Here is a 22,587-nt window from a genome sequence, read left to right as displayed (position 1 = left end):
ATACTTCCAGCCTACAGAAGCATACATAGTTTGTATACCATGTATCACATAAAACCAGTAAACCTTGTACATATATACATATATACAACTTCCTATAGTAAATATTTATTATGTTTTTTCTTTTTCTTTCTTTCTTTCTTTGAGACAATGCTTTGCTACATTGCCCAGGCTACTGTGAACTCCTGGGCTCAAGCAATCCTCCAGAGTGCTGAGCCTACAAGCATGCACCATTACACCAGGCTCAACTTTTTAGAAAACAATCTGTTGAAACATTCCAAAGCCTATTAACATGTCCATCAACTCTGGCCTAGTAATTCTACTTCTATGACAACATACTAAAGGGGAAAAAATATGTATCAAATGCTATGTAAATATATTTTAATGACATCACTTATAATCAAAAGAAATAACCTTCATGACTAACATAAAGGAATATTCTAATTATGATCTACCAACTCAAGGACTTTATACAGTCATGAATAGGAATTATGATGAAAACTATGAAGCAAAATGGAAAAATGATTAAGGAAAAATGTGGAACACAAAGCTAAGTCTAAAATGTAAATTTTACTATGCAAAAACACAGTGAATATGTGCATGCCCAGTGCAAGAAAGGGAATATGGTAAATTTTATGAGTCAGTTGCTTTCATAAAAGTATTGAGAAATCCAGGCACAGAGGCCCAAGCTTGAATCCCAGCAATTTGGGAGGCCAAGGCAGGTGGATTGCAAGTTCCAGGTCAGCCTAGAAAACTTAGCAAGACTGTCTCAAAATAAGAATAAAAAGGACTAGGTTTATTGCTCAATGGTAGAGTGCCCCTGGGTTCGATCCATAGTACCTCAGCAGGGACAGTGTTGTTAAACTTTTCTATTGATGTTTTTAGAAACCTGTTCCTGGGGGTTAGGGTGGTAGCTCAGTGGTTGAGTGCTTGCCTCACATGCATGAGGCACTGGGTTCAATCCTCAGCACCACATTAAAAAAAATTATAAATAAATATATGAAAGCTATTGGGGTGGGGGGAAAAAACCTGTCCTGAACAAAAGCTTTCTAAGTTTCCATTTACCTTCTATATAATAGGTAATTAAATATTTTGTTTCTGTGACCCACAATTCTTTTTTTTTTTTTTTAATATTTATTTTTTATTTTCGGCGGACACAACATCTTTGTTTGTATGTGGTGCTGAGGATCGAACCCGGGCCGCACGCATGCAAGGCGAGCACGCTACCGCTTGAGCCACATCCCCAGCCCTGACCCACAATTCTTACCCCATATTTTAAATTTTTTCCAAACTTCATTAATATAATGAATATTTAGTGTGAATACTTTCAGACAATAACCTTCATCCCATATTACTGGAAGCCCATCTCATCATTTCACAAATAAACTATGATTTTCATATCTTTGACACACTATAAATGTTCTCATTTTAAACCAAAAACAATATCAAGAAGCAAATTTTATTCCATCATCAGAGGCAAGAAAACAGCCAAGCAGCTTAGTACTTTTTTTTCTTTTTTATAGTTATCAATAAACACCAAAAAAAACTTTATTTCATTTATTTATTTTTATGTGGTGCTGAGGATTGAACTCAATGCCTCACACATGCCAGGTGAGTACTCTACCACTGAACCACAAACCCAGCCCAGTTCAGTACTTCTTAAGCTTTCTGTTTCTAAGATTTATTCATAGTCTTAAAATGTAGAAGTCCAGAAAAAAGCTTTACTTTATGTAGCCAGTACAAATTGATATATAACATGTTAGAAATAAAAGCTGATAATGAGAAAAACCCTTAGCTAGGCATGGTGGTACACTCCTGTAATCTCAGTAACTAAGGAAGGGGAGGTAAGAGAATTGCAAGTGCCAGACCAGCTTGGGTCTTAGTGAGGCCCTGTCTCAAAAATAAAATAAAATAAAATGGCTGACAATGTAGTTCAGTGGTAGAGCTAGTACCATAGTATCACAATAAATAAATAAATAAATAGCCCATTGAATCGTAATGTTTTAATAAAAGTAAACTGTGTTTTCCAAAATTAGCTATTTAATGAGACCTGCCTCTACAATCTGTTGGAACATACTGATTAAAGTATATGAAGAAAATCCAGCTTCACACAAATATGTAGTTATAGAAGGGAGAAGTATTTGCTAACATTTTCAGATAATTGTGCATATTCTTTTAATATTATACCAAAATTCAACAAGTGGCAGCTTAATAAAATTAATCACAATGTGAAAACTAAAACCATCCCTAAATGAATCTGAAAACATACCATCACTTGGCTGTAGTGGTATATTCATACACTGTTAGACTGGCATCGCTTAAGCTTTCAGTGAATGGTTACACTGGTCATTTGGAAGACGGAAATAACATTTCATTAAATATCTTCAAAAAACTACATTTGGCCCAACTGTAGAACATGCCTGTAATTCCAATGACTTGGGAAGATGAGGCAGAGGATCACTAGTTCAAGCCAGCCTCAGCAACTTAGAGAGGCCCTAAGCAACTTAGCAAGACCCTCTCTCAAAAACTTAAAAGGGCTGGGCATGGGGCTGGGATTGTGGCTCAGTGGTAAAGTGCTTACTTAGCATGAGTGAGGCACTGGGTTTGATCCTCAGCATCACATATAAATAAATAAAGGTATCATGTCCATCCATAACTTAAAAAAAAAAAATTTAAAAAGTGAGGGACTGGGCATAAGGCTCAGTTAACCACCTCTAGATTCAAATCCCTAGTACCAAAAACAAAACAACAACAACAACAAAAAAAACCCTACACTACATTTGTTAATATCACCACTTGTCATTGCCAGGCACATGGTGGTTGGGGCACATCTGTAATCCCAATGCCTTGGAAGGCTGAGGCAGAAGGATCATAAATTCAAACACATTTCAACTTATGTCATCAAGAAAGTCTTTAAAAGTATCAGAAACTGTGAGCTTCATGATAGCAGACTCAAATTCTCTAAAACTCCAATTTCTCATAAATAAATTCAAATATTGTCATTGGCAACAAACATAGTCAATTGCTTCCTTTGAAATGACTAAACTTACTCTCTTCACTTCTGCAAAAATGGCTGCCAAATACCCAAGTCTGAATAACCATAGTCTGTCATTTGGTCTATTAAGTAAAAACCAGTGTGCAATTTAAAAAGGACTGCACAACATTTTTTTGAGCTTGCTCTTATGTTTTAAGAGGTGCCAGGGATACATTTCTGCAATGAAATCTAAAGATGTTTTTAAAAATATTTTTCACTGAAATAATTCTGTCATTAATTCATGTGTTTGTACATTTTTATGTTAATTTATGAATGATTTTTTTCAGTAAAACATATATACTCAAGAACCAAAAAAACCAAAAAGAGTACACAAGTACTTTGCCTTGAGTGAAATCATCTTTCCTCAGTATATAGCAAATATGCTTTAGGCATACTTCCCACTATATCACACAGCAAAGCCTAAAGATGTACACATTCAAGGGTTGAGAGTTAATAAAATCAATACTTCTTGCTTCATCAAGGACATGCATAAATTGATATTTTATTTTACTGTACATGTATGCTGGTGAAGATAATAATGACAGCCAGCAGAGTCCAGTGCCACTCTCTCATTTCTTGCTGAGGCACCAACAATTTTACCCTCCATTACTTCTGGACCACCTGCAAAGGGTCTGTAGGCCACACTTAAGGAATCTGTGTGCTAGCTGATGTGGCTTCTTAAATAGTTAGTATGCAGCCAAAGTCAAACTGTGTCTAATTCTGAAGTCTGTAATCTCCTCCCTGGATTACACTGATTCAAGGTTTGTCAGCACTACTTATTGCCAACATGTTCATTCATACTCAACTGAATCTTGCAATTCTTAAACTGGCCCAAGGGGTTAGGCAACTGTGCAAGACGCAAAGGATATATCCTACATCTGACTTAATTTGTCAGTAGCTGTTCAGAAGCTCAAATCCCATAGTTTTGATTAGCAAGTATTTTTAGGAATCAAGTATAAGAGAAACAACGTTCACAGTTGGGTGATAGTTCTTCAAATAAAATATGCAACAGGGTGTTTCAAATCTCAGTTCTACCCCTTAGTGGCTGTGTAATTTGGGCTAATTCTTTAGTTTTTCATAGTCTCTGTTTCACTTTCTAAAAACTTATCTAACATGATTGAAACAATCTGACATTGACAGTACAGAAAAGCACACTGTTAACATCAAAACAAAGAAATGTTAGCAAGAATTGTAAAACTGATTGAAAGTATATATAACTAATTAAAACAAATAAAAGAAAGAAAGTATATGTAAGGGCTGGGGTCATGGCTCAGTGGTAGAACGTTTGCCTAGCATGTATGAGGCACTGGGTTTGATTCTCAGCACCACATAAAAAAAAAATAAAGATATTGTCTCCATCTATAGCTAAAAGTATATGTAATGCAGCAATACAATTGTATACTTTTAATTTATTTTAGTAGTTTGAGGTTGTCTCTAACTTTCTGATGTTTGATATAGATGTAATTCACATATCATAAAGTCCTTGGATAACACAAGTAACTCCTCAATTTTAATATTACAACCAGGGGAAAACGTTACTTGGTTTACCCTAGTTTTAGAAATGTATAGAAGGATGGGTTGGGTTTGTAGCTCAGTGGTAGAGCACTTGCCTAGCACATGTCAGGCACTGGGTTTGATCCTCAGCACCACATAATAAATAAACAAACAAACAAGTTAAGTAAGTAAGTAAGTAAAGGTATTGTGAACATCTACAACTAAAAATTGAGAGGGGGGGGGAGAGGGAGGGAGGGAGGGAAATGTAGGCCTGGGGTTGTAGCTCAGCATTCGTGAAAAACTGGGTTTTATCCTCAACATCTCATAAAAAATAAATAAATAAAGGTATTGTGTCCATCTACAACTAAAAATTTTAAGAGAGAGAGAGAATGAAATGTAGGCCTGTGGTTGTAGCTCAGCATGGGTGAAAAACTGGGTTCTATCCTCAACATCACATAAAAATAAAGGTACTGGGCTGGGGATGTGGCTCAAGCGGTAGCGCGCTCGCCTGGCATGCGTGCGGCCCGGGTTCGATCCTCAGCACCACATACCAACAAAGATGTTGTGTCCGCCGAGAACTGAAAAATAAATATTAAAAATTCTCTCTCTCTCTCTCTCCCCCCTCTCTCACTCTCTCTTTAAAAAAAAAAAATAATAAAATAAAAAAAAATAAAGGTACTGTGTCCATCTACAACTGAAAAAAATTATACATGGTGGGGGGATATAGGTTGTACCTCAGTGGTAGAGTGCTTGCCTAGCACATGTCTCCCACTGGGTTTGATCCTTAGCACCACATTAAAGAAAATAATAAACAAATAAAATAAAAGTATATAAAAAATGTAGTCACTGCTAATATTAATATTTTTTAATATTTATTTTTAGTTATAGTTGAATATAATACCTTTATTTTATTTATGTACTTTTATGTGGTGCTGAGGATCGAACCCAGGGCCATGCACTTGCTAGGCAAGTGCTCTACCACTGAGCTACAACCCCAGCCCAAATATTAATATTCTTGATGTTAGCAAAATACAAATGCTTATAATACTTTTTTTGTGTCAGGTGCTGGGGATAAACACAGGGCCTTGTGCACATGAGGCAAGCACGCTACCAACTGAGCTATACCCCCAGTCCTATAATACTTTTATAATAATTTTGGAGAGAAGTTACACAGAAAGTTGAAGAAATTCATTCCTAAAGTCTACTATAGAGAATTTCTATTTTAACAAATCAAAGATGACATAATAGGGCCTCTATTTAGGAGCCAATGACATGCAGATGTAAGATTTATTATAATCTCATCATTCAGAAAAGAATTGAAAAAGCAAAAAGGAAATAGCTTTATTATAAGTAGTCAAGGGGCTGGGGATGTGGCTCAAGCGGTAGCGCGCTCGCCTGGCATGCGTGCGGCCAGGGTTCGATCCTCAGCACCACATACCAACAAAGATGTTGTGTCCGCTGAGAACTAAAAAATAAAAATATTAAAAATTCTCTCTCTCTCTCCTCTCTCCTCTCTCTTTAAAAAAAAAAAAAAGTAGTCAAAATAGGATTTTATTTATGGAGCAGGCCTAATCAGGGCCAATTTAGATACATTTCTGCTCCTTCACATAGTCATATTTAAGGCAGACCAAGTCCTGTTGGTATCCATAAGAACTGTATTATATGGGCTGGGGATGTGGCTCAAGCGGTAGTGCACTCGCCTGGCATGCGTGCGGCCCGGGTTCGATCCTCAGCACCACATACAAATAAAGATGTTGTGTCTGCTGAAAACTAAAAAATAAATTAAAAAAAAAAAAAAGAACTGTATTATAGTCAGGTGCCATGGTTCACACTTGTAATCCCAGCAACTCAGAAGGCTGAGACAGGAGGATCGCAAATCCCAGGCCAGCCTAGACAACTTAGACCCTGTTTCAAAATAAAAAATACAAAGGACTAGGGATGTAGCTCAATGGTAGAGTACCCTTGGGTTCAATCCCCAGTTCCAAAAAAACATTTTAAAAGACTATATTGTTCACAATGTATTCTAGGTAATACAGTTCCAACTACATTGCACTCATGGCAGACAATGAATGACCTATTCAACTTTATATATATAATATATATATTATATATATATAAAATTCTATATATACATGTAAGGTTTCCAACTAGGTTAATACTGACAGTACAGTCTAAGGGTGAGGTGTGCCCTTCCTGTCATTACTCTGAAACAAACTCCCAGCAGATGGGGAAAAAAAATGAATTCAAATCTTTTTCATCTCATTCTATCAATAATTTTCTGTGAAAGCATGTTCCAACAATTTTATTTTTCTGAACCTTTGCTAGCCTCATTACCATGAATGAAATGATAAAATTTCAATAATATGTGACAAGAACAAAAAGAATAAATAGAATGAAATGGGGGAAAACATCTCCTATTAATCATAATTACTACAAATAGCCCCTATTTGTATTTTATATCTTCTACTGCCACCAAAAAGTTCTGTCATGCACAGAACAATTAACAGAGCATTTTATTCAATTTTAAAATGTAACTTTAAAACACCTCATGAGTAATTTTGATCACTGCTTTTATTTTCCAGAACAGTAAGTCAATAATTATTAATACCACAGAGACTGAGGCAACTTAACCACAAATTGGGTTTTTCTGTTTTATTGGAGATTTTTGTTAGATTTTTTTTTATTCGGGATTTTTTTTCCTTTTTTCTTTTTAAAGTAGTAACACAAATGAATCATGGACAACATAAAAATTTAAAAATTCTTTATGAAAATTTCACCTGTCCATGTATGTCTCCGCACACTGTTACTGGTGTTGATACTGGCTGAACATTTGACTCCTCCAAGAGAAGGTCACAAACATAGTCACATAGCCGCTAAAAGAAGAAAAATAAAATGCAAACATTTACTACAATACTAAAATCAAGGGCCAAATACAAAAAATACAAGGACTAATATTTAAAAAGACTAAGTATAATCTTTGAAAGGAAACTACCCTATGATGAGTCTGGGGTTAGATTTCTGTCAGCTTTCAAACAGAGTTCATAATACATAAGAATGACACAATTACTATCCCCTGATGCAAACCCCCTGGCTACATAATGGGTTCTAGGAGACATAACTTTACAAGGAACAATAAAATGATGCTTTCACCAAATTAAAAGAATAAATCCAAGAATATGTAATGTTAACAGTAAAAGGTTTTATCTGCTAAATTTAAAAGTAAACCATGTACTTACCATGACCCAGGAACTACACTCTTGACAATAAAAACTTTACATATCAAATAAAAAGTTGTGGTATATCCCATCATGGAATAGTACCTAACAATAAAAAGAAATGAACTATTGCCACACAACAATCTGGATTAATTTTGAAGTATATATGCCAAGTGAAAAAAGCCTATCTCAGACATATTATATGATGCCATTTATGTAATGTTCTTAAAATGAGAAAATTCATAGAAATGGAGAACAGATTAGGGGTTGCCAGAAACCAAGAATTGCTGACAGCAGGAAACAAATGAGTGTGGTTATAAAGGACCACAAAAAGAATTATAATGATGGAACTATTATGTATCTGGAATATAATAAAAATGGATATATAAACCATTTTTAATTTTAATAAAATTATAGAGAATATATACACACACAAGCAAAACTACAGAAATATGAACAAGATCAAGTATGTATCAATGTCAATATCAAGGTTGTGATACTGTATTACAATTCTTTGTAATGTCACTCTGTGGGAAACTGGGTAGATGATACATAGAATTTCTCATTATTTCTTACAACTGCATGTGAATCCGCAATTATTTCAACATAAAAAGATTACAATTAGGGCTGGGGATGTGGCTCAAGCGGTAGCGCGCTCGCCTGGCATGCGTGCGGCCTGGGTTCGATCCTTAGCACCACATACCAACAAAGATGTTGTATCCGCCGAGAACTAAAAAATAAATATTAAAAATTCTCTCTCTCCTCTTTCACTCTCTCTTTAAAAAAAAAAGATTACAATTAAATAATTATAAAATGGAAATCTCAAATTGAAGAGTCACATCACTTAAAAAAAAACACAACTCTAAAATGTTTACATTTCAAAAATATTTGTCCTGTGGTTTGGGATATAACTCAGTGGTAGAGCACTTGCCTAGCATACACAAGGCCCTGAGTAAGGTCACAGGGTTGGGAAGGATATATATTTGTCCTCTGTTTCACACTCAAACCAAAGAAATGTGGTTTCAGAGAAAACATATTCTCACAATAGCATTCTAGAGAGAGAAGTATATCCTCAGCTACATGTAGAGAAGTGGACATACAGAAAGTGGACAGGAATCTTCCATATAAAATCAGTTTGGATCGAACTACTAGTCTACTGCCAGAGGCTTACTGGATGTTACAATATGTCTGCCAAGAAAGGAAGAAATAATCTAATAAGCAAAAATATATTATTTAAACACTAAGGAATCTAAATGCTACAATTGTTTTAATATATGAGATACACTTTAACAGTTTTAACACTTATACAGAGGCAAGCATAGGATAGAATTCACAATGGGAGTGGAAGGAGGAAGATAATGAAAAAAGGCCCACCAAAAGAAAATGAGAGTAAATATAGCTGTTTATTTCCTAATTATTAGACAACAAAACAGAAGACTTCAAAATAAAATGATTTGTGCTTATTCCCATGATAAGTTCTTGATCTTTGATAGCACCTCAAAGACAAGATCCTCCTTTTGGCCTGTTGTCATTCTGGCCTAGAGTCCCAAACCCTCACATGCTTCATCAAACCAACCTGAAGCCCTACCATCCATCATTCATTATAGGAACAGATACCAGTTATAAATTTCTGAAATAAGACTGCATCTCAGTCTTTCAAATTAAAATTATACCTGAATGAAGTTATTTGTATACATAAAAGATATACGTGTACAATGACCCTTTCCTCTCCTGAATTTGTTTTATTTTCTTATTTATTTTTTATAGCAACTGGAAATTATTTACTACATTTCCTTTGAGTCTTTCTATCACAAAGAATTGATCAGTATGTAAATAAGTAATTTGAACCATTTTGACTTACAAGTGTCACTACAACTTTTCAGAAAGCATCACCTCTACTATGTGTTAAACAAAGCCGGAGCGAGCCACAGTCATGTGCTTTGTGTAGAGATGGAAGAAGCAGCACCGTCCATCCTTCCTCTCGGCTGGACACTTGACTGTCCCAATGAGGAAAGGAAGCACAATGGACATACACCTGAACTGTTTTACTGCAGTAATTTTTTTCATATTTGAAATTGTATTATTTAATATTTTGAATAAGATTTTTAAAAATAAATCCAAGATATAATTCCCCAAAAAATAAATAAATAAAAATTAAAATTAAAATTCTGGCCTGCATTAAAAACCACCTATGCCAAATCTCATGACTGGGCCCCACAAAGATTAAGGTCACAAAGCTACTTAATCTTAGGAATAGATCTGGAATCTAGGTTTCTTACCTTTCCCACTATACTATCTTGAATATTTAGTTGTTTAATGCAACGAATAATTACTGGTGTCTAATGTTATCAGGTATTGCTCTGGACACAAAGTAAATGACAATGATCAAGATGAACCTAGGACTGGGGTTGTAACTCAGTGGTAGAACGCTTGCCTCACAAGCGTGAGGAACTAGGTTCAATTCTCAGCACCACATATAAAGAAATAAAGGCCCAATGACTAGAAAAAAAGTTAAAAAAAAAAAGATGAAACTAAAGCCCTGCTTTCAAGCAGATCATATTTTTTTTTTTAAAGAGAGAGAGAGAGAGAGAGAGAGAGAGAGAGAGAGAGAGAGAATTTTTTAATGTTTATTTTTCAGTTCTTGGCAGACACAACATCTTTGTTGGTATGTGGTGTTGAGGATCGAACCCGGGCCGCACGCATGCCAGGCGAGCGCGCTACCGCTTGAGCCACATCCCCAGCCCTCATATTTTAATAGGGAAAGACACAATAAATTAAGTGAAGTATAGGGCTGGGGTTGTGGCTCAGTGGTGACGCACTTGCCTCACATGTGTGAGACACTAGGTTGATCATCAGAATAAAAATAAATAAAACAAAGATATTGTGTCCAACTATAGCTAAAAATACTTTTTAATATTTATTTTTTAATTGTACACAATACCTTTATTTTGTTTACTTATTTTTATGTGGTGTTCAGGATTGAACCCCAGGACCTTGTGCATGCCAGCCAAGCGCTCTACCGCTGAGCCACAACCCCAGCCTGCTAAAAATATTTTTTAAAAATAAGTAAAATAGGGAGCTGGAGTTGTGGCTCAGTGGTAGAGCACTTGCCTGGCATGTGTGAGGCCCTGGGTTCGATCTTCAGCACAGCATATAAATAAATAAAAGATGCACTGACAACTAAAAAATACTTAAAATAATAAGTAAAGTGTATACAGTAATTTGTTACATGGAGTTATGACCTATGGAGAAAACTGAAACACTGGAAGAAGGATGTGGAGTGTGAATAGTGAAAGGTCGGTGGTGATATTTTAAATATGGAGAGCACAGAACCCTTACTGATAAAGTGACTTTTGAACACAAATCTAAAGGAGGTAAGGCTATGGGGCAGAGCACTGCAGGCAGAGGGACAATAAATAAGTACAAAAAGCTCTGACATGAAGCAGGCTTGCTGTCTGAGAAATATGGAGGCTGGTGTGATTATAAATTGAATAAGATTCTGAAAGACAGAAAAGTACCACAAAATTGGAAAGGTCACTGGTGTGAATATAAGAGAACCCAGACTTCTACTGAGAGTCATGGGAAGCCATTACAACATCCTGAAAAAGGACTGCTGTGACTTTAAATCTATTGTAGAAAACAGACTACTGGGGGGGGGGGGTAGGAGCTGGTGAGTAAAGGAAAAAGAAGAAGACTAGTTAGATGGTTTATACAATAAGTTAATCCTGCCTTGGACCAGGGTAGTAAAAGTAGAAAGATGATGACAAGTAGACATATTCAGGTTATTTTCTTTGAATGTAGCATTTGCAAGATTTACGACCAACTCGTTACAAGGTGTTATAAAGAACTAAAAGTAATTTAAGATTTCTGGTCTAAGCAACTACAAATATGGAAACAGTAATTACTAAGAGAGTTAAGACTCCAAGGAAAGCAGATTCCCATTCTGCTTTTCTCAGAGCAAATTTTTAAATTGTTTTTACCCTTTTCAATAGACTATTTTTTAGAGCAATTTCAGGTTCACAGAAAAACTGAGCAGAAAGTACAGTTTCCATACACCCAAACATATACATACAGCCTCCCCCATTATCAACATATTGCACCTAAATGGTACATTTGTCACAACTAAAGAATCTACATTGACACATTATTGACACATCATTATTACTAAAGTATCATACAGAGTAGTTTCACTACCCTGAAAATCCTACACTTCACATATTAATCCTTACCTCCCTCCAAATCCTAGAAACCACTGATCTTTTTACTGTTTCAATAGTTTTACCTTCCTCAGAATTCATATAGTTGGAATCATACAAAAGTAGCCTTTTCAGGTTGGCTTCTTTCACTTAATTATATGCATTTAAAATTTCTCCATGTCTTCTCATGGTTTGTGAGTTTATTCCGTTTAGGCAGTGTATCCCACTGTCTGGATGTACCAGTCTGTTCATCCATTCATCTACTGAAGGATATCTTGATTGCTTTCAAGTTTTGGCAATTCTGAGCAAAGCTGCTATATAGCATGTACATACAGCTTTTTGTGTGGACATAGGTTTTCAATTCATTTGGGTGAATATTAAAAAGCAGAATTGCCGGATCATATGGTAATAGCATGTTCAGTTTTATAAGAAACTTCCAAACAGTTCTAAAGAGGCTATATCATGTTGCATTCCCACCAGCAGTGAGCAAATGCTCCCTTTGCTCCAGGACTTCATCCACATTTGGAGTTGTCAGTGTTCTGGACTCAAACTTGACATCCTCCTGTCTCAGCCTCCCCAATAGCTAGGATTACAAGTATGTGCCCAGTTTATTTCCAAATTTTAAGAGTTCTTTGTCTATTTTGGATAACAATCCTGTATTATATTTGCAAAAGGTTTATCCAAATCTGTGGCTTACCTTCCCATTCTCTTAACAATAATTTTTCAAAGAGCATAACTTTTTAATTTTTATGAAGTCTTTCCTACGGACTATTTCATGAGCAGATTGTTTTAATATATTTGGATTTGTTTTGGAAAGCTGGTGACCAGAAATTAGACTCATTTTTTTAAAACTTTATTGGGATATAATTTACATACCATAAAATCCATGGCTTATAGTATAAAATTCAATGGTTTTAAGTATAGTCACAGTGTTATGCTACCATTCACCACAATCAATTTTAGAACATTTTCACCACTCCAAAAAGAAACTCCAAATATCCATTAGCAGGCACTCCCCAAGTCTCCATATTCACTTTCTAGGAAATCACTTTTCATAAGAAAAAAATAAATATTACATGTTAAAATTAATCACCACCACCTTGACCATAAACACATAATTTCATCCCTCTGATTAGATTGTCCATCCAATTTCAAAAGATCAGAGTTGCACAGCATCTTATTCCTATTAATAATCTATTAGACCTGTGATATATAATTTTTAATTTATTACTTAATTTTGGGGGGAGATGTAAACTTTTTGGGGGGTACACTTTACCACTAATTCCTAGCCCTTTGTAAAATTTAATTATGAGGGCTGCGGATTTAGTTCAGTTGGTAGAGTGCTTGCTTTGCAGGCACAAGGCCAATGGATTCATTCCCTAGCACCACCAAAAAAAAAATCTTTTTTTTCATTATGAGACAGGATCTCCCTAAACTGCCCAGGCTGGTCTCCAACTCTCAGTCTTATTGCCGTAGCCTCCTGAGTAGCTGGGATTACAGATATACACCACCATGACTGATTTAAATTTTTATTGATTTCACCATAATTAAAATCCAAAATTTATGGGCTGAGGTTGTGGCTCAGTGGTGGAGCACTTGCCTCAACACTACATAAAAAAAGAGTAAACAAAATAAAGATTTTTTAAAAAATCCAAAATTTATACCTAGTTGCATTTTTTCAAATCCAAACTCACTTCTGGCTTAAGGGCAGTTCCAAAGAACAAATATAAGAGAAACTGATAAATAATTCTGTTTGGCCTATAATTTTTTTAGTTTTTCATCACAACCTCCCTCCTCTTTACTCTGCCAAAATAAAAAGCACAATTCTTTTTAGATTAGCTTCACAGTACCAGTTAATACTTTAAATTATTTTTCTGATACTATATAATTTTAAAATTAAAATAATACAGCGATGCTTTAAGGTATCTATCTCAGGACAACAGCTACCTTTCTTAGGTATAATGCTTTGCTCATTATATCTGCAGTATTTTCTCTGGTACATGTGCCAGATAATTCTTCTACAGAGCTTACTACTGTGTAGACCACATACAAGATCCTTCACAGAGGACCCAGGGCAAGAATGTCTCTCTGTTCCCTCTATCAGGGATAGAAGTTAATTTCTCTGAGAAGCCTTTCATATTATCATCTTACAGACTCAGTGTATTTTTTTTTATTTAATATTTATTTTTTAGTTTTCGGTGGACACAACATCTTTGTATGTGGTGCTGAGGATCGAACCCGGGCCGCACGCATGCCAGGCGAGCACGCTACCGCTTGAGCCACATCCCCAGCCCCTCAGTGTATTTTTAAATTGATCAGTTTCAGCCTTTCTGGAGGCATCTGAAAAACTTAGGGCCTAATCTTTAAGAAGTAAGCTGGAGCCTGGGGTTGTGGCTCAGTGGCAGAGAGCTTGCCTAGCATGTGTGAGGCATTGGGTTCGATTCTAAGCACCACATATAAATAAATAAAATAAATATTTTTTAAAAAGTAAATACTATATACATATATAAAAAAATAGTAGTAACCTGGTCATCACAAATTTTATTACATAAAATTCTTACTTTTACTGCTAGTCCATCTTGGTTTCCTACCTTTATTTTCTCGACTTGTTTTTCTTATTTATTTCTAAAAGTAATTTATACTGCTACACTAAATGCACTTTTGCAAACCACCCTATATCCTTTTTGGAACAAAGTAAGTTATCATTTAATTAACATATTGTAAGTAGTCACAACAAAGAATCCTGAGGGACTCCACCGTTCCTATGTTCCAATGGGCCATAATTTACATTCACATGTGATTGGCTCTCCTAAGTCATAATGCCTCCTAGTCCTGCCTGATGACTGGCCCACACTCTCAGTGCTGGTCTGTAAGTAACACTGAGCCAGATACACTAGTGCACACCCATAATTCCAGTACTCAGGACACTGAAACAGGAAGAGCACACGTTCAAGACCAGCCTGGGCAACTTAGCAAGAAGGACTCAAAATAAAAAATAAAATGGGCTAGGGATGTAGTTCAGTCATACAATGTCCCTGGACTCAATTCCCAATAATATCCAAAAAAAGGAAAAAAGAAACAAAGGACCATAAATTGAAGAATATCCCAGTCACACCTTGTCAATCTCAAAGGTTGTCTGGAGAAAACATATAAAATTACTTAAGCAGAATCCTTCACCTGGAGCCCAGGCATGCTAACTAGAGTAAAGTTGCAGCTGCTGCCTATCACTGCCACTTCCGCAGATCCAAACTAAAGATTTTGAGAGCTATGTGTCTAAACCAAAGCTACTGCCTCTCATCTCTTTAATTCAGCAGTTGCTTAGAAGTTCATAACCAGTACACACACAAAAAAGAAAAATCTATAAATTTCAGTATAAACCTTATGTAGGTCACCAACAATATACATGGTAAACTCACAAGAGTCCAGCCATGCCATGGGCACAACATACACTCTTCCCCTCCAAAGCTTCATAGCTTTGTTCTACTAACTTGGTTTGCAGAATGCATGGCTTCCTTTACTGCTCAATAACAGTCACTGAGAAAAGATTCTAAATGTTCTTCCAAACTGAAGACAAATTATACTCCTCTCTCTTTTTTTCTGGCCCAATTAATTGATAATCCTTGTGGCGCTGTTATTGGGAGATCTTATTTTTCTTCTCTACTTTGTCCTTAAAATATGTGTTTATGGTCAGACACAGTGGCACACATCCATAATCCAAACTACTTGAGAGTCTAAGGCAAGAAGATTGCAAGTTTGAGGCCAACCTTGGAAACTTAGCAAGATCCTCAACAACTTAGCAAGACTCTGTCTCAAAATTAAAAAAAAAAAAAAAAAAAAAAAAAAAAACAATAAAAAGACATAGCTCAGTGAGCATTCTGGGTTCAATCCTGCTCCCCTGCAAAAAAAAAAAGTACTTGTTGTGGCTCTATTCTACATTCTGCTCCTTGTTCCCTCTTGGCCCTCAAATATACTGGGTTCTAATTTTTTTTTAATTCTTCACTTAGCTGATCTTGCTATCTAATATCTAAGACTTTTTTTTTTTTTTTTTTTTTTTTTGGGGAGACTAACTTAGGGCCTCACCAAGTTGCTGAGGCTGGCCTTGAAATTGTGATCTCCTGTCTCAGGCTTCCAAGTTAGAGGTGTGCCACCACACCCAGCTAAAAACTACTACCGATATTTACTTTTATATACTGGTATTTATAATAAACTCACAGCTTAAGAAATTAAAATCTATCCTAAATTTTGTTTTACATAGTCTATACTATATACAAATTACAGGAATTGAAGATAAGGGATCCTTGATGATAGTAATATTCACAAGCTTATGATCCATAAGGTAACATCTGTACCTTCAGGCAAAACTGTTTCTCAACCATGGCACTACTAATTCTTTATTGTGGGGGCTGTTGTCCTGTACAACAGCAACATCCCTAACTTCTACACCTACTATATACTCACAAGATTCACGCCTCTACCTGTAACAACCAAAACTGTCTACAGACATTGCCAAATATCCCCTTGGGGCAAAACTGTCTCCAGTTGAGGACCACTGATCTAGATCTTTCTCCAAAGTTTAATACAATTAGAACAGTGTTTGGAGCACATCTGGCAAGCAAAATTATTTGTTGCCAGGTGAGATGAGACATGCTTGTAATCTCGGCAAATCACGATGTTGAGGCAGGAGGTATGCAAGTTCAAGGCCAGCCTGGGCAATTTAGTGAGACCCTATCTTAAAAAAAAAAAAAAAAACATAAAAAGGGCTGGGGATGTAGCTCAGTGATAAAGTGGTAAAGCACCTCTGGATTAAATCCCTAGAACCAGGAACAAAATGTGTTTTATTGGGCTGCAATGTAGCTTAAGAGTAGAGTATTTGCCCAGTCTAGGTTCATTCTCCAATACTGCAGAAATAAATTAGTTGGTTAATTAATGTGTTGTTTAACTCACCTGTATGCAGCAGTCTTCTAGACATTTCTACCTCAATGTCTTAACTTGGAAGCATCTCTTTTTTTTTTTTTAATATTTATTTATTTATTTATTAGTTATTGGCGGACACAACATCTTTGTTTGTATGTGGTGCTGGAGAATCGAACCCGGGTCGCACGCATGCCAGGCGAGCGCGCTACCGCTTGAGCCACATCCCCAGCCCCAATGGAAGCATCTCTTATCTGAACTGTCTCCCAAAGGTTCATGTATTAAAGATTTGGTCCTCAATGTAGGGATGCTCAGATGGGGTTCTGGGGAAGTGATTGGATCATGAGGGCTCTAACATCATTATTATATTAATTTACTAACAGCTGAATGGACTACTGAGAGGTGACAGAACCTGTGGGAGGTGGGACCTGATTAAAGGCAATGTGCCCTTGAAAGTGTGTCCTTGGGGGCTATATCTTGTCCCAGGCCCCTTTCAATATGCTTCTGCTTCTTGACTGCCACAAGCTCAAAAGTTTTCCTATATCATGCCCTTCGGCCAAGATTTTTTGTCTGGCCTAGCAAGAATCTAAGAGGTTATACTGAACTCCTCTCTCTCTAATAACCTAGACCTAATCTACAAGTTCTTTACGATCTTTATTTCTTTTAAAACACCATAATCACTTCTCTTACTTCAGGCTCTCACAGTGTGTCACCTGTTCTATTGCTTCTATGACATTTCTGTCCCATTCCAATCCATGGTTCACCATGTTACCAGAATAATATTTCTAAATCTTACAAAATATGAAAAGCTGGGCACGGCGGCACACACCTGTAATTCCAGCAGCTTGGGAGGCTGAGGCAGGAAGATAACAAGTTCAAAGACAACCTCAGTAATGGCAAGGCACTGAGCAACTCAGTGAGACCCTGTCTCTAAATTAAATACAAGGGGGCTGGGGATGTGGCTCAAGCGGTAGCGCGCTGGCCTGGCATGCGTGCGGCCCGGGTTCGATCCTCAGCACCACATACCAACAAAGATGTTGTGTCCGCCGAGAACTAAAAAATAAATATTAAAAATTCTCTCTCTCTCTCTCACTCTCTCTCCTCTCTCACTCTCTCTTTAAATAAATAAATAAATAAATAAATAAATTAATTAATTAATTAATTAAATACAAAATAGGGTTGGGGATCCAGCTCAATGGTCGAGTACCCCTGAGTTCAATCTCTGGTACCAAAAACAAATAATTAAACTAAATTAAATTAAATATAAAAAGCATTTCAGGCCTGGGGCATAGCTCAGTGGTAGAGGTAGAGCATTTACCTAGCATGCATGAGACCCTGGGTTCAATCCCCAACACAGGAAAAAAAAACTGCAATGTGTTCATGTGCCACCCAAGAGATAAAAATGCAAGCATATCAACTTTGTCTTCCATAATTCAGCTTCTGCCTATATTCCCAACCCCACCTCCAGCCACACCAAACCACTTCAAATTTCTGAACAAGCTGTGTTCTCTCAGGACTACACACTATTGTTTATGGTATTTTTTTCTGCTCACATGTTCTTTCCTTCTTGTTTTTTCTACTTGAACTCTTTACTGATTATCTATCATATACAAGTCAATGTTCTAAAACTAGAAAATACACAAGAAATGGTTCTGTTCCTCAAGAATCTTGCCATCTAATAACAGACATACATGCTATCATATAAGGCAGAACACTGTAAATGGTAAAATGGAGCAGTAAAGTGCCATGGAGCAAAGCAATGTCCGTTTAGAAAATAAAGATCAGAGCTGGGTGTAGTGGCACATATCTGTAACCCCAGTAGCTGGGGAAGCTAAGGCAGGAAGAATTTCAAAGCCAGCCTCAACAATTTAGTGAGGCCGTAACCAACTTAACAAGACCCTTTCTCAGAATAAAACATAAAAAACAGGCTGGCACTGTTGCACAGTGAGAAAGGACCTCTGAATTCAATCCCCAGTACAAAAAAAGTTGGAAATGATTTTTTTATTTGTTTTTTTCATGACCAGGGACTGAACCCAAGGGTGATCTACCACTGAGCTAGATCACCCGGCCCTTTTTAGTTTTTATTGAGATAAACCTTACTAATTAGCCAAGGCTGACCTCAAATTTGTCATCCTCCTGCTTCAGCCTCCCAAGTAGCTGGGATTATAGGCCTGTGTCAATGTACTCAAAGATAAAAACATTTTTTAAATTAAAAAAAAAGCTACTCAAGAGACTGACAGAGGAGGATGGCAATGTTTAAAAATAAAAAAGGCTGGGGATGTCACTAAGTGGTAAAACACCCCTGGGTTGAATTCCAAGAAACACACACACACACACACACACACACACACACACACAAAGATAAAAAAACAAAACTGAAAAATGGCTCAGACTAAACATAAAGTGAGTTCCAAAAAAGATCCCATTATAATGCATAAAAGTTGTTACTATGGAATTACACAATTATTTATATTGCAGCCTTAAGAGAGATTCTAGTATTTTCCCAGTCTCATCTATAATAAATGTCTTCAGCTTTTCAGTTAAAAAAAAGAAAAGAAAGGGCCAGGGTTGTGGCTCAGTGGTAGAGTGCTTACCAAGCATACATGAGGCACTGGGTTGGATCCCAGCACCACATAAAAATAAACAAAATAAAGGGAACGTGTCCACCTACAACTAAAAAATTTGTTTAAAAACTGAACAGTAGTTCACTGTGCAATTCTTTAGTTACATGTCTCCTTTAAGAACTGTCCAACAGATCAGACCATTTTCAAGTTATAGAACTTCTCCTCCAAAACTCCATAGGTTTAAGGCTGAGGTGTAGCTCAATGGCAGAGCACTCCCCCGAAATAAAGGGAAAAATACTACCAAAATTCTTAAGTTTAAGTATTCAGCAAATCTGCCTTTTATCATTCATTATTTTACTTTGCCAGGTATGAAATCTATAACTTCTATGGTATTCTCTAAAATCTTTCTTGTGGATGAGAATCATATGAGTTCTCTACAAAAGAGGTTACACTGCTGTCTATTTGTTTATATACTTCATTCTTATTCCTTTAAAGCAGGTAGATTCCATTTGGTACTAGTGATTTGACCATTTCCAATTCAGCTATCGAGAAACTGTGATTAGATCTAGAAATATATATTTATTATTTGACCTAGTACTGCCAACATCTGATCAATTTAAAACACAGCAAATTTCTGACTTCTTTTCTATCAGGAAAAAAAAAATCTTTTCCATCATGTTCATTAAGTGGCCCCAATTACATTTCTTCCTCTGATAGAATCTTTTATTTTGGCTTTAAAGCCTCAGAAAAGGTACTCCTGTAATACTTTCTTGGCCTACCTATTTTTAGTTTGCACTAATGCCAAGAAACAGAAACAAAATTAAATTTCTTTAAATACACCAGAGACAAGCAGCACAAGAAAATTAATCTGATAAAAACATTTCCAGGACAGAAGAAATGTCTCTACTTGCAAAGAAAAATCAAGAATTCTTTTCTTAGTAGCTACAAAAGGTTGGGGGAAGAAAGGTTTATTAAACAGATAAAAGCTAAATACTGTCCAGTTGTGTTTCAACAGGAAATAAAATGGTTTAATAATTATATTTCCTTAAGGTAGGAAGGAAATGTAATGTTGGTCAAACTGAGAAGTCTACAGAAAATCTTACTGATTATTTTTCAAATTGTTTCAGGGTCCAATGTCAAGTTAATATCAAAATACATGCCAGGTCCAATGGGATAGGCCTGTAATCCCAGCAACAGAAGAGGCTGGAGCAGGAAGGTCATAAATTCAAGGCCAGCCTCAGCAATTTAGGAAGACAATCTCAAAATAAAAAATATAAAGAGCTGGGAATGGCTTGGGAGGCTGAGGCAGGAGGATCACAAGTTCAAAGCCAACCTCAGCAAAAGCAAGATGCTAAGCAACTCACTGAGATCCTGTCTCTAATTAAAAAAAAAAAAAAAAAAAAAAAAAAAGCTGGGGATTTAGCTCAGTATTAGAGCACCCCTGAATTTAATCCCCAGTTCTGGGAGGTAGGGGGGATGAAGATACATTTTCATAATAAAAAAAAAAAGAACACTTTACATTAATTATAAACAAAGCATAAAACAACTTTATAATACTACATACTAAAAAGAAAAAAAATTCCAGTCAATTCACTAACATGCAATGATTGAGTGCACTTATGGCATCAAAAACAAAACAATGCCATCAAAAGAAGTGTGGTTAGTTTTTCATTAATTAGGTCTCACGGTTTGTTGTGTTGTTTCCTAAGAAAGCACAAAACAGAAGCCACAAACTGATGACCTTGGATGAATATGAATGCTGCATTACTTCTAGTAAAAGTTTTCTCCTTAGTTAAATCATTGTATTAAAAATGGAAAGTGCACACGAATGACTCCCCTATTAACAGATATAGTTAACACGTAAGTACAATTCAGTTACATTCATTCTCAACAGCACATGGGACCTTAACGTTTCTCATACTTGTTGACTGATGTTAAATATGAAAATTCTATACAAAGGAGAATGGGGGAAGGGGGAGAACACAGTAAAATCTTCCTCGAGAGAAACAATTCACTGACAAGTAACTTTTTTCTTGAAAGATAAATTGTTTTATATCCATAGCTTATAAGCATAAGACGAACTCAAGTTATCAACAGTCTACCCATTTACCACATATCAAAAACAAAAGTTAACTGAACAAATAAAACAGACACTAGCACTAGCGGATAAACACTATTGAGAACCTAAACACTGGTTTTACCCAAAACACAGAAACATTTCAAAAAAACAGTATACCACTTACACTCCTCTATCTTTACTTTAATTCCTTTGCCCGCATCTTTATCTCTTCCTTGGACTCGGTAGTAACGAGGAATAAGTTCCCTCCTTTAGAGAACCAATAAAACTAAATCTTGAGTTAAGAGGTTATTTTTTTTTTTTTGGGGGGGGGACACAACTTAAAGGACTCATTGCCGACTGACTATTCACTGAAATAAACTCAATAACGTGCTCGGAAACCGGATTCAGGCTGAAGTATGAACGCACACGCTCAAAAAAGGCGACGTGAAAGAGTGGTAAGTTAAAAGGGGCAACCTGACATTCTGTCACATCATTGCCACACTGCTGCGGTCCACCCCTTCCCACTCCTCAGGAACCCACGGGCGGTACGCCTGTCAGATGCCGGCCTCCCGCGCCGCTGTCACCTCTGGTGGGGACGACCCTCTCCCGGCGCACCGCCCCCCGGGCTCGGCTCCAACTCGGCGGACCCGGACGTGCGGCTGGAGGACAAGTCCTTTAAGCAAAGCAGCTGGGACAGTCCGAAGGCCAGAAGAGGCGACCCCGGGGCAGAGGCCGCGACATCCCTCGGGATCGCAGCCAAGGGAACCAGGACAGCATTCGGGGGACTCCGGCTTCCCCGGCTCTCCGCGTGACGCCAAGGTGGACCGCATTGTCAGGCACCGCGGAGGGCCCTCCACTGCGACCCGCCGGTACACCCGCGGAGAGGAAGGGCGGGCCGGCGGACGCCCCGCATCCGGAAGGGGCGAGCTCCGCAAGTGGGTCTCCCTCCGGTCGGGCTCACCTTCAGGTCGTTCTCCGGCAGGTACTTGCACAACCGCGCTATCTCCACATACTTGTCCAGATCTAGAGGCGCCATTTTAGGAATCACAAGCCGCGGCAGCGGCGGCGGCGGCGCTGGAGTAGCGGAGGCAGCCGCGGAGGCCGAAGCCGGAACTCT

General features: G+C 37.1%; 1 protein-coding gene across 1 annotated transcript in view; it reads right to left on the bottom strand.

Annotated features, from left to right (window-relative positions):
* The window catches only part of PPP6C (protein phosphatase 6 catalytic subunit), a 32,958-nt gene extending 10,391 nt beyond the window's left edge, over nt 1–22,567 (bottom strand). The window contains exons 1-2 of the mRNA XM_081281949.1: nt 22,432–22,567; nt 7,303–7,398 (exon numbers count right to left, since the gene is read on the bottom strand). Coding sequence (XP_081138075.1) covers nt 7,303–7,398; nt 22,432–22,506 — 171 coding nt within the window. The 5' untranslated portion in view covers nt 22,507–22,567. The remainder of the gene's footprint in view (nt 1–7,302; nt 7,399–22,431) is intronic.
* Nucleotides 22,568–22,587: the final 20 nt, after the last annotated feature.

The sequence above is a fragment of the Spermophilus citellus genome, assembly GCF_964194105.1.
Source record: "Spermophilus citellus genome assembly, chromosome: 2".
Taxonomy (NCBI): Eukaryota; Metazoa; Chordata; class Mammalia; order Rodentia; family Sciuridae; genus Spermophilus; species Spermophilus citellus.
Note: the sequence above shows the minus strand (reverse complement) of the source record. Positions and strands in the feature narration are given on the sequence as shown.